The sequence below is a fragment of the Vanessa cardui genome, chromosome 1 (genome assembly GCF_905220365.1).
Source record: "Vanessa cardui chromosome 1, ilVanCard2.1, whole genome shotgun sequence".
Taxonomy (NCBI): domain Eukaryota; kingdom Metazoa; phylum Arthropoda; class Insecta; order Lepidoptera; family Nymphalidae; genus Vanessa; species Vanessa cardui.
Window position 1 is genome coordinate 14,465,185 of NC_061123.1, and position 15,325 is coordinate 14,480,509.

At 31.4% G+C, this 15,325-nt stretch overlaps 1 protein-coding gene and 1 non-coding gene across 2 annotated transcripts; both read left to right on the top strand.

Moving 5' to 3' along the window:
* The first annotated feature begins 1,891 nt into the window (after positions 1 to 1,891).
* On the top strand, positions 1,892 to 1,973 carry Trnas-gcu. The gene has a single exon. It is a non-coding gene; the product is annotated as a tRNA-Ser (tRNA).
* A 1,467-nt stretch (positions 1,974 to 3,440) lies between these two features.
* Positions 3,441 to 14,832, top strand: LOC124532200. Its single transcript, XM_047106945.1, has 13 exons — positions 3,441 to 3,617; positions 6,903 to 7,147; positions 7,374 to 7,548; positions 7,744 to 7,904; positions 7,992 to 8,290; positions 8,369 to 8,625; positions 8,873 to 9,071; positions 9,507 to 9,776; positions 11,139 to 11,330; positions 11,573 to 11,728; positions 12,313 to 12,541; positions 13,053 to 13,246; positions 13,857 to 14,832. Exons 2-13 carry the CDS (start codon positions 6,912 to 6,914, stop codon positions 13,988 to 13,990), a joined length of 2,502 nt encoding a protein of 833 aa, XP_046962901.1. The 5' UTR covers positions 3,441 to 3,617; positions 6,903 to 6,911; the 3' UTR covers positions 13,991 to 14,832.
* The last annotated feature ends 493 nt before the right edge of the window (positions 14,833 to 15,325 follow it).

Genomic DNA, 15,325 nt, shown 5'->3' on the forward strand with positions numbered 1-15,325 from the left:
TTTGTATACTAAGCTACACCTCTAAAAATATTCAATATAATAACAGTTCAATTTAGTAGAGTAAGGTAAAAGGAAAGTTCCATTTTATCGGATTACAAAACACATGTAATCCTTGCACTATTCATCTCATTACATTGCTGCTTGGTTAACGGCCTTAGTTCTTAATCATTCAAAGCTTTTTTAAGGTATACATAATGTAGGTATGCTCTTACATTGTTTCATTGCAAGCGTATACAGTCGTTTGTGGTTTTTACAAAGAAAATAAACGTGGTTATAAATCCTTTGTTTCCACATACCCACGTTCTCAGCGCGGAGCCCGAGACGGTCGCTCGCACAAATCAATGTAATGTGTACCAAAGCAATTCCAATGAGAAGCCACGTCTAGACTCCGACGAGTCAGCCTGCTTCTGATAGCAGTTTAATTAATATTATCAAATGGATTGCAATTAACTTATGTAGCTTTATAACTTAGTCTTGATGTTTTAATTAACGCGCCTTTTTTTTCCAAGTAAACCAGTTCCTTTGTTCGTTTTTCTATTTATTTTTGTTCCGCGGCCATGTCTTGGTCTTAATTCTGAATAGCGTTCTGTTGCAACCACAAAATGAAGCTTGTCATTAGCAATATTTTTATCTTAAGATTAATAGTCGTCTATATTGTATTTCTTATACTGCAAACAATATATATTTTAATTAAACAATTACTTGTAATGTATTATGTAGTTAGACCAATATCCAATAACTAGACATGACTCCTACAGTATTATAAAAACTACAGTCGTCAAAAATAAATTACCTAATTATAAATGTAGTAATAATAATATACTAGATGGTAAGAAATAAACTTGCGATTCCAGCTTATATTTTACTTAGCTCATAATTTAAAGTTAGATAGTGATTTTGAAACACATTAATTAAACAAATAAAATTGATTATAATTGCTTCAACATAAATTTTATTTAATATAAGTAGGTATAACCTATATATGTCTTATTAATATTCGAATATTTTTTTAATAAAAATTGTATATAGTTATCCAATTTGTATTAAAATATTTTATTATTTTGCGCCTAAATCGCGTATTTTACTGACTAGGTATAATTATTTAAAAATAGGTCGCCTAGAAGTTATATGGAAAATTATAAAAATTATCAGGTAATCAGGCACTGACAAACACAGGTAAAAGAAAAACGTACTGTTTGTTTCATATATTTTAACCATAGACAGTAAATGAAGTGGAAAAGATAGATTACTGATCTAGAACAAAATAAAAATAATCTTTTAATTCAACGCCTGGTGAGTAATTTAGGAACTAAGCAATGGAACATGCAGCTTCTTAATATTTCACATAGATGTCGCTGTTTACGTATTACATTTCGAAATGTCGTCGTACGAATAATTGTGAAGTAGATTTCATACGAAGCATATGTTTTGACTGATGCTTATTTTAAGCACAATTAACTTGTAGTTTTAAATAAATTTAATCTAATAAATTAAAAAAAATCCAAAGTCCAAACCTAATTGCGTTTCGTAGTTTTGAAAACTTCCAATAGATGGCACTGTTAGTATTCCTATCTAGACAAAAATATTTAGATAGCAATAATATTAGTTATTTTATTTCAAATTTTAATTTTGATTAAAAAATAGGAAAACTGTTAGTAAAAATATATTCATAGCAAAACTAATTATAGTATCATTTTAATATACTATATTCGAATTATAAATATAGTTATGCTCATTTTTAGTGTTATCGTGTGATGTAACGTTATTAATGTAGGAAGATGTCTTATAATATAAATTAAATATATCTTAAGTTTCATATTGTTATTGAAATTACATTGAATATTGAATATATCTTAATATGTAATTATAAAATTTGCGTCTGCTCACAAGCGACGAGGTGGCCGAGTGGTTAAGGCGTTGGACTGCTAATCCAATGTGCTCTGCACGCGTGGGTTCGAATCCCATCCTCGTCGATAATTTTTGGATGTAGTAATATTTAAAAATAAAGGTTTATAATTATAATTATAATATCAATTATTTTCAAAAAGTTTTATTTATTAATAGATTCGAAAATCCTTTAGAGTAAGTGCATAAAGTAACGAAGAATTAATATTTTTTTCCTTCAAATTTCATATATTACTAGAGCATCTTGAGTCGCTAAGCACGAAATTCACAAATTTTATTTTCTCGTTTATAACTCAAAAAACAAAATATTTTATTGTATTAAATACTATTCTAAAAGTTCGTACTAAAGACGCAGGTCAGGCCTTTTGGTATTATAAAAAAAGAAAAAAAACTATAAGCTTTGATCTTAAACTCAAAATTATAATTTTTATCAATAGAAATTAGCGTCTCCGGGACTGAGAAAGCCGCTCAACCGCCCTTGCGTTTTAAAAGTCTGCTCTGTAATATGCATCAACACTCGCGTCCAGTTTCGGTCGATCCAGCCTGACCGCAGCCGCTTCATCAAGCGCTGGTCACTGCTTGTTACGTTGTTTGTTGTTACTCGTGGAGCTACCATCGGGCAGACAAGATTTTGTAGTTCTGGTTTGGCCAATTCGGATCAGTGATCTGAAATATACGGCATTTTTTTTTTAAAAGGACTGGCTTACTTTAAAATTCTATTGTATAAAAAACCGTCTCCTCATATACTACAACTTTTGTAGAAAATATTTCTCTCCAAGATACATTTCAATAAACGTGAAAAATATAAAAAGGCTAGATTTGGCCTTAAAAAAAAGTTACGCCAGTTTTATTAGTTATCGTCATCAGCGAATCCAAATACCTAAAATTCAAGAGAAGGCGATATGGGCTTTTCGGAACTACAAGCGAATGATATCATTCTATTTTACTGGTAGCATTCGGTAGATCGAGTAAATTGTGCCATGAATAATATTCTTATCGATAAGCGTCTAATTACAATTTACAAAAGGATTGGTGTAGGATAATGTAGAAATAGATCCTGAGTTCAAATGTCTCAATACAAATGTCTCAGGTCAATGTATAATTGAGTTTTTTATAACTAAATCGCACTATGTTACATCCTCGTGCTTCGATATGCACGCAGGTCCTGCGCCGGGTCTCAATCAGACCTAGATTACGTATGGTATCCTAGAATGTAAGGTAGGGGTAAAATGGAACGTGTCTCCCAAACAACAGGCTATTATTGCTTATCGCCATTTGTGGTCGTTATTGGTCGCCGTTGTCAAAATTCGGTCAAAGTTATTTGTAACATATTGTTTAATTAATGATATCAACCACTTAAAAACGAATCCGGCGTGCGTTTCGAAAAATATTTATTGTAACGAAGTAACAGGTTTCACCATAATCAATGTTATCGCCGTAATCGCTGGCAAAAAACAGATATACCTCGATAAGAACGCACAATATGGCTATCACGAATTTATCTAGACCTGCTTTCATTATCTTATCGAGTAATACTGCCCTTTATTTTATAAGCATACGCTGGGTATGCGTTGGGTGTGCCAGAAGAATTATTAATGAACCTGAGTTATAAGTGAGGAATATCTTATATTAAGTGTTATGACATAGTGTTGTGCAAAGAGAAGAAATACAAGCTAATCATTAAAGACTGTTTACATTGTAATAAGTGCATTGTAAGTATTAAACTTTTATTAGCTTTATTTCTACTATGCTATATGTAGGAAGTACGGAAGTACTATATATAGGAAGTATATACTTCCCTCTTCTATTGTGATAATTAAGTTCTTACTCGTTGATTGTCCTCCTGGATCATACTTTACTTTTTAATGATATGTACCTATGATATGATACGATACAAAGAAATATGTCATTTTCAATTTGGAATAAGCAAATACGAACATTACTAGCATATACGAAAGTAATTTATTTTAATATTTAAAATAAACTTACCAATGATTATTTGCATAAAAGGGTAGGCCTAATTTGTCAAAAGGCACTTTTTGTAAAAGATTTTTACATGTAGCAACATCACGCGCTATATTTTATTATTATCAATAAAAATTATGCAAAAGCGAACATTTCAGTAATGTTGCATATTGCAACACGATTGTTACGAGTATAATATTGTAAATAAGTACGACCTTAAAATACTTGGTACTTAAATTAGGTTATGTGTTTTAAGATAATGGCTCTGTATGATATTTACAACTATGAAATCTCAAGGTCATCATAGATTGTGTTATTTTTATATTGAATAGGCAGCCATACATAAAACAAAGCTCCAGTACTTATAATTTTAGTTAAAGTTATCATATGAATAGTTAAATTGGAAATGAGTCAAACGCTTACTTTTAATAATAATTTTATTAAATAGGCGGACTGGAAAATGATAGATGATAGCACCTGATGGTAAGCGATACCGCCCATAGACATTAGCGCTGAAAGAAATATAAAAAAATCCTTACATGTGCCTCCAACCTTGGGAGATAATATTTACTTTGTGCTTGTAGCACTGACTCATACACCCGAAATTCAACCGAAACACAACAATACTAAGTATTGTGTGGCAGTAGAATATCTAATGATTGGGCAGATCATTCCAAGACGACTTTGACAAAGTTCTACTTACAAATTTTTAATACTTATCAGTTAAATAAAAACTTTTTTGATTTTTGAAAATAGTTACATGTGACGACAGGAAATCTCTGTATCTATTAACGGTGATTCATCCAGTGAAATTTATTACATATTAAAGCCAGAAGTTAGAGTGGCTGAATATTTACACCCTTATGAATCATCTTGGTAGGAAACAACTATTGTAATTATAAAGAAGTAAAAGTTTATTCGTAGCCAACCTCTACCATAATAAATACGGAACCCACTTTAATTTTTTTATCCATTAGAAGGAATTTACACTATTTGTAATAACTAAGTGTGTTTTGATTGTTTTGCAAATAAAGAGGTTAGTTAGAATAAGGATTTATTTTCCACGTGGCTGAAACAGCTGGACGAATGCTTTTTAGGAGAACTAGATATTACGTTCGTACAGTGACGGATTTACAAACGTGCCGTTAGTAGGCTAGTAGGCTATTCAATTTTGCCGCCCCTACTTTTTTTTTTGCAACATTTATGATTTGTGTTCTATCGTCCTCATATCTCCTCATATCCTCCTCTTAAACTAGGTGATATTTCTGTCAATTACTAGATTATTTTTCCAACCCGCTATGTACGACGAGTATACGGATTACCGACGTAATGTGTATGCATATGATTATAAGTTTTTTTTTAATTTCTGTAAGATAACAAGTTTGGGCTAAATTTGCCGCCCCTCTAAATGACAGATTTAGAGGTTAGGTTCCAGCCTACTTAGCCTATTGTTAAATTCGCCACTGAGTTTGTACATTAATTAAAAATTTGTACATAATCATTTTATACACTTAAAATGATTGTTGAGCTAAAAGCTAATTTGCTTTATTATTATAATTGCTTACAGTTATGAATGTAATAATTGTTAGCCTCATAGGATCTTCATGATACAATTAATAAATTCGAACAGTGCTAACAAGTTGGTGTCTATTTTAAAATTGTCATTTGGCAAATATTACTTTAATTTGAGTATGTTTATGATACTCATGTGAAAAATACTTTTCTTTTTTAAGCGCTTGTATTTTTATTTTAGATTATTAAAGCTATGAAAAGAACATGTCTTAAACAGTTTCCTATATAATAAGAAAACTGTTTAATTTAATAAACTTGATGAAAGTCCTTATACCACCCCGTCTGTTACATTTTCTACATATTTCGTATTTGACTGTTAGAAATATTTCGTATTTTTGAGTTCAAGTTTGAAGGGTGAATAAGCCAATGTAACCTGTGGCACACAGGACATAAGATCTCATTTCCAAATGCTAGTTGTGTATTGGTTATGTAAGAAATGATTATAACTGTATTCGACTTACCATCATGTAGCAAAATTGTCTACCTATCGATGACATAAAAAATGTAATATCAATGAATAACAAGGTTGATTATTGCTTACAGTTAAATCAATCATTTGTTAATTTTTAGTCGCTCCTTAATTTTCTTTAGATAACCATAATAAATTCAGTTGATAAGTTACATGTAACAATGAATCAGAATGCCTAAACTCATTCGTCATCATTATTTATATCGTAGCATGCGTATTCTTGGTGAAAATACAATACAATATAACGATGCATCAACGATCGACAAGATAGCGTGTCGAAAAATACCAGCCATTTTTATCAATCCGATAAAATGCCTGAATCAGTTTAAAGATGGTCTAAAGTTTATTGAAAATATATTGGAGTTATTTCCTTTCGGTTCTAGGTAGAGGCTTGGTTTTTGAAGTTAGTGTATTTTAAATATAAACATACCCTTAAAATAATTCAATTTTAGAATAAAGATTGTTATTTTTTTTTAAATAGATAGTCAACTGACTTTTGGCTTTGTTTAAAAAGTAGACTCACTGGCCATGCTTTAAAGTAAAGCCTGGCTGAGATATATACTCATAAGGTGTTCTTTCTACGAGCTTTCACACATTGTGTAGTTCTAGTTTAAAAGAGTTAATAAATTGTATTTTTTATTTATATTTACTACGTATACATATTTACTTTCTATATAAAAAGGGAAGCATTATGAAAATCTCTTACTGCAGGGCATAAGCCTTCTTATCATTTAAAGAGAATAATTTTTCACTACGTTGCCCACTGATTTTATTAGAACGAGGTATTATAGACACTTTTATGTATTACGAGAATACTTTTTGCCATCTCGATTCGTTAGACTCAATGATATGATGCGTAATATTCAAATGAAACTAATCCTCTATCAATATTTGCGAAAATCCATAATTATCAATACTATTCAATAGGAATCCTTAACTCACTCTAGCCGGCGAATAAGTAGTTTAATTGATTTTATTTCTTTTGTTTCAGACTATCACCATGATTTGGTTGGTGATGTTATTGGCAGCTGCCACGAGCTGTGTGCATGCACAGTTGACCGCACAAACCAGTGTGGCTCCCGACCTCAGAGAATGTTACACAGACCCCATGTTAATAAACAGAAATAATCTGCCACCGACATCGATGTCTGTTTTAATAGATATAATCACTAAAATCGAGGACAACCCTAATGTTAACATGGATTTGAGACAATTGGTTGTTTTATTACTTCAAACGTAAGTAAAATGAATTATGGAAATTACAGACTGTTTAAACACAAGCAACGTTTGCATTTATCTTACATTTTCTCCATTAGTATTTAATTTCACTTCATCTGTATTTTCTTTACCTGTAGTTTAGACGTGTATCTCAACTAACTTTGATGGAAGTCATTATGGGTTGAATAGCGTATATGTGTTTTAAAAAATTAATGTGTTCTCAGTTTAAATTTATATTTTACAGATACAGACAAGATGGTATTGAATACCATCAACCAGGAGCCAACATAGTGTCATCATCCGTGTTGCCATTCGCACCTACTTCCCATTCATTTTATCGTAACAAGCTGCTTCTTACGAAAATTATTCCAGGAAATTTGCAAGTTTTGCCCAATAACACTATAAATTCTGCTTTAAAGGTAAATATCAAAAATATCTAAATAAATATCAAAATAATATAATAATAATAATGTAAATATCAAAATAATAGATATCAAAAATATCTATTATTTTAAAACCATTTGTTTTGCCAGAAATTTGGTATATAATTAGGCTATATTTAAAAGATGTTTACTGTATGTAAAACATTCTAATTATAAAATATTATTTTGTAGTGTGCTCTACATAATATGATATCAACAACAATCGATGCTCGCATTCGTGGAAATGAAAATACTTGTAATACATTAGCGCAGTATCGCGACTTGAGGACCATTCGTGATGTTTCAAGCCATTCTATGAAAGATGATGTTGAAATTTTGGATCTATCTAAATTGTAAGTACCTACTAGATACGTAGGAAATTTTATTGTCCTACATGTTTAAGTAATCAAAGGAGTCGACTAACAAATTTACTGTTTTAGAAAATCCGCAGATAAAAACGGACAAATGAGACAATTTAATCCGAAAGATGATGTCGAGTATACTGATCTGAATGGGGTTAAATCCGAACGTCAGTTACTAGGAGAGAGTCAATGCCCAATTCTCGGTGGGGTCGTCAACACACCGTGGGGTGCTGTGTCCGCTGGCAATGTCCTGGCGGGTATAGCTGGTGGAGCGCAATTCCAGACGATACCAATCTTGGAGCTGGCTAAGGGATCTATAATCAACGATCCGAATATTCAACAATTTGTTACTTCTACTTATCCAACCACGTTATCAGGTAAATTATTATTATTTCATAATCGAATAAATACAGATTATAAAAAATATATATAACGAAACTTTTTTCGTATTTCAGGAGATTTAGCTGAAGCTGTTCTTATTCAAAATATAGAAAGAGGCAGTACTTCTATATCCATCGGTGCAGCTGGTAATTGGAACTCGACGCAAGCTCAGAGATATTACATGCTTAGCGGTCGCAATAATATTGAAATGTCAGATCCTGAAATACGTGGTGGCATGGATGGATTCGTATTAGGCAACGTTGTGAATACTGCATTACAGGGATCGTCATTAAAATTGTCACAGCTTCTTGATATGTATTATTCTGCAAGGGTTAGTGTTATTAAGATTTTTTTCCACCAGATATCTTGTAGCGCCTGTGCTTTATTTTTAGAAAAAGAACAACCTCATAACTAAAGTATATGTAGCATATTACCTAACTTACATGTATAGTATATTTTTGCATTCATTGGGAAATTAAAACTGCTAGGCTTTGCCTAGTTTTAGCCAATTTACCATAATAACTCAAAAATCCTGCAATTTTTTGTATCAATTTTGTTAAAAGATAAACTGTTTTCAGAATGGAGTATTCGATTCAACCCGTAGAGCTTGTAATCGAAGAAACCTAATTCAAGAACTCGTACCAAATGCTAATTTGATTGCTGAAACCTACGCGTTTGCCGCTGCTCTAGACACAAACATACCCCTGCGTGGAACAATTATCGGAGGGTTAGAACAACCGGTTAACAGTGCTGTTACTAATTTCCAAAGTTACGTAAGTAAGTATCTGGTAATGACAAAAACTTTTATTATTATTATAAATGTGACAGAAACTCTGTCTGTCTGTCTTTCGCTATTTTACGAGCAAACCAATGAACCGAATTTAATGAATTTTGGTGTGAAGCTAACTTCAACTTCGAGGAAGAACATAGGCTGCGTTTTTTGCCTAACACATGACAACCACCGAGATAAAACGAGAGCGAAGTGGAGAGTGATAACGAGAACGAAATAAGCCTTCAGTGTTCATCATTTATTTTTTCATTAGAATCAAAGATTTCCCGCTTTATTTAAAGACGGAAGTGAGAGTACCGACGAAAAAGAACCATCAAAATTTTTAGTCTTTCGTATTTGCAACATATATTAAATAACATATTCTATTGTAATGATTTAAATGCATAAATGTTACCAAAATAACCATTTTTCAATATTTTCAGGCAACAATCTAAACGATTTAAGCTGTTTCTCAACTGATATAAGTTCAAATAACTACAGACTCAAGACAAATCTTTACTTGGTGGTCGATTCGTCCTGGCAGTATCAGACCATATATCCAGCCATATCCTTCATTCTAGATAATATAGAAGTTGGAAAGTTTGGATCAAGTGTAACTTTACTGAGTGCTTTCGACGGAAATGTTATAATAAATAAAACCTTTTCACTGGCTGATTTCCACACAGAGTATACAATGGCGAGACATCAATCCAGTAAGTTGACTTTCTTTTTTATAAGATGTTCTTGCCCAAAAAATTGTCAAAAAACACCAGGAAATATATTAACATGTATGTTATCAAGCAAAAATGCACTTTCTATTTATACGAATTAAGGTACATAATACATTTTATGGATAACGTACTATGAAAATTATTTTAAGGAAGTTAAGTTTATTACATAAAAAGTTAAGTAGAGCATCATTCTAGCACTGATTTTAGTTTTATATCATTAAGATTCGAATCTTAAAAAACACATAACAACAACAGCTTGTAAATTCCCACAGCGGGGCTAAAGGCCTCCTCTCCCTTTGAGGAGAAGGTTTGGAACGTATTCCACCACCACCAATGCGGTTTGGTGGAATACACATGTGCCACAATTAATATGAAATTTGTCACATGCAGGTTTGCTCACGATGTTTTCCTTCACCGTTGAGCACGAGATGAATTATAAAGACAAATTAAGCACATGAATCAGCGGTGCTTGCCTGGGTTTGAACCCGCAATCATCGGTATAAGATGTACGCGTTCTAAACACTGGGCCATCTTGACTAAAAAACACATATCACTTTTAAATGATAACACTGCGCTTTCACATCAGTCTTTGTCATCTAGTAAACGGATGATCATCATGCAACTTGGATTAATGTGATGGTCCTTACTGTACGAAAACATTCAATCAGATCAATTCCAATAATTTTTCTTCATAAAATTAACAGTTCTTGTTAGTTCAATTTTTAAATCATGCTAAAAAACAATAAACATAAGCATTTACAAACAAAAACACAAACACCTACTCGAGAAGGTATATTGAGTGGAATTTGCAAGGTATTTGGAAACACTTAAGATAACCCAATGCTATGCAATCTATTATGTTATTAAAGATATAAATACTTATAAGACTAATGATCAAATTTATCAAACTGACTTTTAAATGAAACTATACTTTATAAAAATACATAGGTTTTTACATTAACGTATTAATCGTAATTTTATATGAACTTCAAAAGATAAATTCTATATACATCATACATATATCAATTTATAGAGATATAGGATGACATGAATAATAAAGATGAATTAATTTTGACGGTAGAATACCTGATGAGATGGTTGTTTCTAATCAGACGGACTTGCACAAAGTCCTACCACCAAATAAGGTATTCGGAGATCCAAAAGTTATAGTTTGTTTTTATGAGATGTTTTTGAAATTAAATTCTATATTTAAAATTGGTATAATAACTTTTTTGTATTAATAGATTTCAAAACTGTTTGACCGATCACTATGACTATTGGTACATAGGCAGGACAACGTCTGCCGAATTTTGCAAGCTAATAATAACATGAATATTTTTTTAGTTCTTGGCGGTGTGAATCTTGAAACAGCATTAACAAATATTCGAACTATGATGCAAAGTGAACTGGAAAATGAGCGTACAGCAAATTATGTCGGCGGAAACTCTACCGTTCTTCTCTTTTTACTCAGTTCCAGTGTTCAAAGTACTCAAATGACTTGGGAACAAGCAAGAATTTTAAATGAAACTGTACCAGGTAATAAAATAATAATCTGTTTTCGGCTTAGATAAAAATATGCATTATCTATGGTCTACTTAGAAAAGTAGTTATCATAAAATGCACCAAATTAGGTACTCACTGTATTTTTTTTTCTGTATAATTCTAATCAATAATAATCTTAGGTACTGTTTTAATTAATAACTAATTTAATCATAGTCTCTAGCTTTCTAATTAATTTACTTCATATTTTAAAACTTTGACTTTTTTGCTATTTTCAGATTTAAGGATATTGTTTGCAACAGCAACGAACCAATACGATAATCTCTGGACTTTAGTACGAGATGTACACAATGATATTCGGACCATATCTTTAAATTCTGATGGCAATAATGCGGCCACCGTGATGAATCCTGTACTTGCAAGTATCGAACAAGGTAAAACAGTTGGAACAGATATCCTTTACTTTTACTCGACAATTTTTTAAATTAGTATGCCATAGTGGCATTAATTTGGAACGTTATTTCTCATAAATTACTCCTTTTTTGATTTTGATAAAATAAGAATTATCACGAGGCCATTTGTTTATAAAATATTATCTGCTTCAATAAATATGTAACTAAATATGGCTGAGTAGCAGTGTTACAACAAACCCGAATACACAAAAATAACGAAACCCTTAACAAACTGTGGAAAATCGTTTAGTAGAAAAATGTAAGTCATACTTCATCACTCGACCTCCGTGGTCGAGTGGTGTGTACACCGGTTTTCATGGGTACGCCACTCTGAGGTCCCGGGTTCGATTCCCGGCCGAGTCGATGTAGATTACCATAAGTTTTCTATGTGGTCTTGGGTCTGGTTGTTTGTGGTACCTTCGCTACTTCTGATTTTCCATAACACAAGTGCTTTAGCTACTTACATTGGGATCAGAGTAATGTATGTGATGTTGTCTCATATTTATTATTTATTTATTTATTTATTATACATAGTGCATATTATAAATTACAATATTATCTTGTAGTTGGACGCAGAATAGTGAACCCGCTGTGTGGATCAACTTATAATTCTGACTTAACATCGGGCACAAGGCAGTTCGATGATTTTGTAGAACCGGGCTCCATAAATTATTATTCCATCAGTCCCAATTATTTCTATGGGGGGAACGGTAACAGGAGAGTTCGTATCGTAAGGACTAATGCAGGAGTGGGCAGCCTTGTAATTTGTTACTCACGTTTTGTAACGCAACCGAGGTGAGTGCTCAATTAACTTCAGTTTACAATGTTATCTTATGAATTCTCTGATTTGAATAATCGCTTTGATTCGGATTGTCCGTGTCAATAATGTTTACTGAACAGGAATTACTGTTGCATTTAACTATTACAACAACAGTCTGTCAATTTCCCGCTGCTGGGCTAAGGTCTTCTCTCCCTTTGAGGAGAAGATTTGAACCAATTCCACCGCGTTGTTCCAATGCGGGTTGGTGGAATACACATGTGGCAGAATGTTTTATGAAATAAGATACGTGCAGATTACTTCACGATGTTTTCCTTCACCGCCGAGCAAGAAATGAAATATAAAGATAAATTAGGCTCATGAATATTCAGTGGTGCTTGCCTGGGTTTGCATCCGTTATCATCATCATACATCGGTTAAGATGCACGCGTTCTAACCACTGCACCGGCAATAAAATAATATTAATATTAAAACATATCGATATGATGTTTGACAACACAATGGCACTAAAACAAATATATTTTCCAGACAAAACTCAACTATTCCTGGTCAAGGCGAAAGTGATGTGATATGTCAAACGTTGGCGAGTACTGGTAACGTCGAGTTGGATCTGCAGAATCCCTGTGACGGACGTTGGACGATCGGTTCTTGTCCATTCTTTTACATATCTGTATCGTCACTTGTGCCTGGAACAACAACAACTTTCACTTCAATTTGTACAGGTACTTAAATATTATTTTGACTTCATTTTTTTTCTCAAATTAATGTTGCTGAGCTTTTGACCGATTTCGGTTATGTCCTGACAATTTTATGATTGATTAGCCATCTAGGTTATATTATAATGGACATAGACTAGAAGAGCTGTCTGTTCACAATTTTTTTATTTTCTTATTAATTTCTTATACTCTACATAGTATAATGTTCAATTTAATTTATAATTATTTATAACGTTTCGCTAATACCGGGTATTGAATTACATCAAGTAATTATTTTAAACTAGCTGTGCCTGCGACCGTGTACGCGTTTGAATTTAACAAAAAAAATATTATTGTAGCTTAAATTACTCCCTATTATATCAGTTATCTGTTAGTGAAAGTCCCGTCAAAATCACTCCCGAGCAAAAGCTGTTCCCGAGATTAGCCGGAAAAAACAGACAGACCGACAAAAATAGTAAAAATGTTATTTTAGTATATGAACCGTGTATAAAATTACATATGCATTGAGTCATAACGGGCTATTTTAATATTACAAACAGACCCTAAAATTTTATTAGCTATATGTGTAAATGATAATATTTTAAACGTTTATGAATACATTTATTATTTCTTACAGATAATGCTTGCAGATTCCCATACAATATAAGGTATCAAGTTCAAATAAATGACCTCGGATGTTACAGCAGTAGTGGCAGAGTTGGATTTAGTATTGTTCTTTTAATTTTCACTTATCTTCTAAATTACTTTTAAATTTATATACTTGTAAAATTTATTCTACGTAACATTCCTACCGAATTTAATTTTGTTTTAATTTGTAATTATAGTATGTTATAAAAATTATAACTATGAACTTATTATTGATTAAAAAAAAATCATAAGCTCTTAACAATTTTGCGCGATAAATATGACAGTTACGATGTTATGTAATTAAGAACCTTTTTATAAAGAAAGTTTATTTATTTGACAAAATTACCTTATTTGCTGTTTCAAGGGTAATCATTACTTTAATAGATTTGCACTTTGCACAGTTTCTATTGAAATTTACGTAATTTTATTGTAGGTTTATAATTTAGTTAGGTGCGTAATTATTAAAAATTGCATATTTTTTATAAAATAAGTATCTATTGCGTTTTATATTATTGTAAAAGTTTATACATCATTTATAAGAAAAATATAAGTTTGTGTATTTGCGATTTATCATAAAAGCCAGCCACAGCCATAAAATACCGTGTTGTAAATAATGGGTATCATAATATTATAGTTTGATATAAGCATTACAGTAACTTTAAGATTCATCCTACGACATAAATATATCGTATATTCCCTGCAAACATATTACCAACATCCCACCGTTTTTGTAAGCGCCACATAAAATATTGAGAAATTATAATAATGAACACAATTGATTAGTACTTGTCTAGTTATATTAATTATTTTAAGCTGGTAACATTTACCATAATTATTTGTTTTTATTAATTGAAGCATTATTTGTTTCAATCTTTGATTTTTATTTAAAATACTGTTACAGTTTTGTAATATAAATTAAACTCCAAATATATCGTGGCTTATTAACAATAGTCCTTACATATGTATTTTCTTGTGTTTTATTTTTTTATAATAATTTACAGGTTGAAGATAGTGATACAATTTTTACAATAAAATATAATTCGTACAAAAAGTATTTTATTAATGACCAGTTCATATTACCAAACGATATATTTTCCTTACAGACAATGGAATTGTCCTGTTATTATCAAAGTTATTTAATATATTTGTAATATAAAATGTTACAGAAACCTATTCGTTACTTAACTCAAAAATGATTGGTTATGTCCAATATATTATTGTTAAGTGACTATTTTAAAGATTTTTTTTATAGGAACTAGGAAACATATTTATTTGAAATTAATGAGAATAGACAACCATTAGGCTATTTTAACAAAGCTTTGACCAAACAAGATGCTTTGAAGGTAGGGACCACAATATTTTAAAGGAAATAAATTTATTGTATTAATATATATTAGCAGTAGGTACCTGGAATAATTTAAAACGTATTTCAACTTTTTTTTTCAAATAACAAGTACA

Excerpts from the sequence above, each read along its gene's own strand:
- LOC124532200 (XM_047106945.1), top strand. The coding sequence starts at position 6,912 with ATGATTTGGTTGGTGATGTTATTGGCAGCTGCCACGAGCTGTGTGCAT. Across the intron at positions 7,905-7,991 it reads ATTTTGGATCTATCTAAATT|AAAATCCGCAGATAAAAACG; the intron begins GTAAGTACCTAC and ends TTACTGTTTTAG. Across the intron at positions 11,331-11,572 it reads TTTAAATGAAACTGTACCAG|ATTTAAGGATATTGTTTGCA; the intron begins GTAATAAAATAA and ends TGCTATTTTCAG.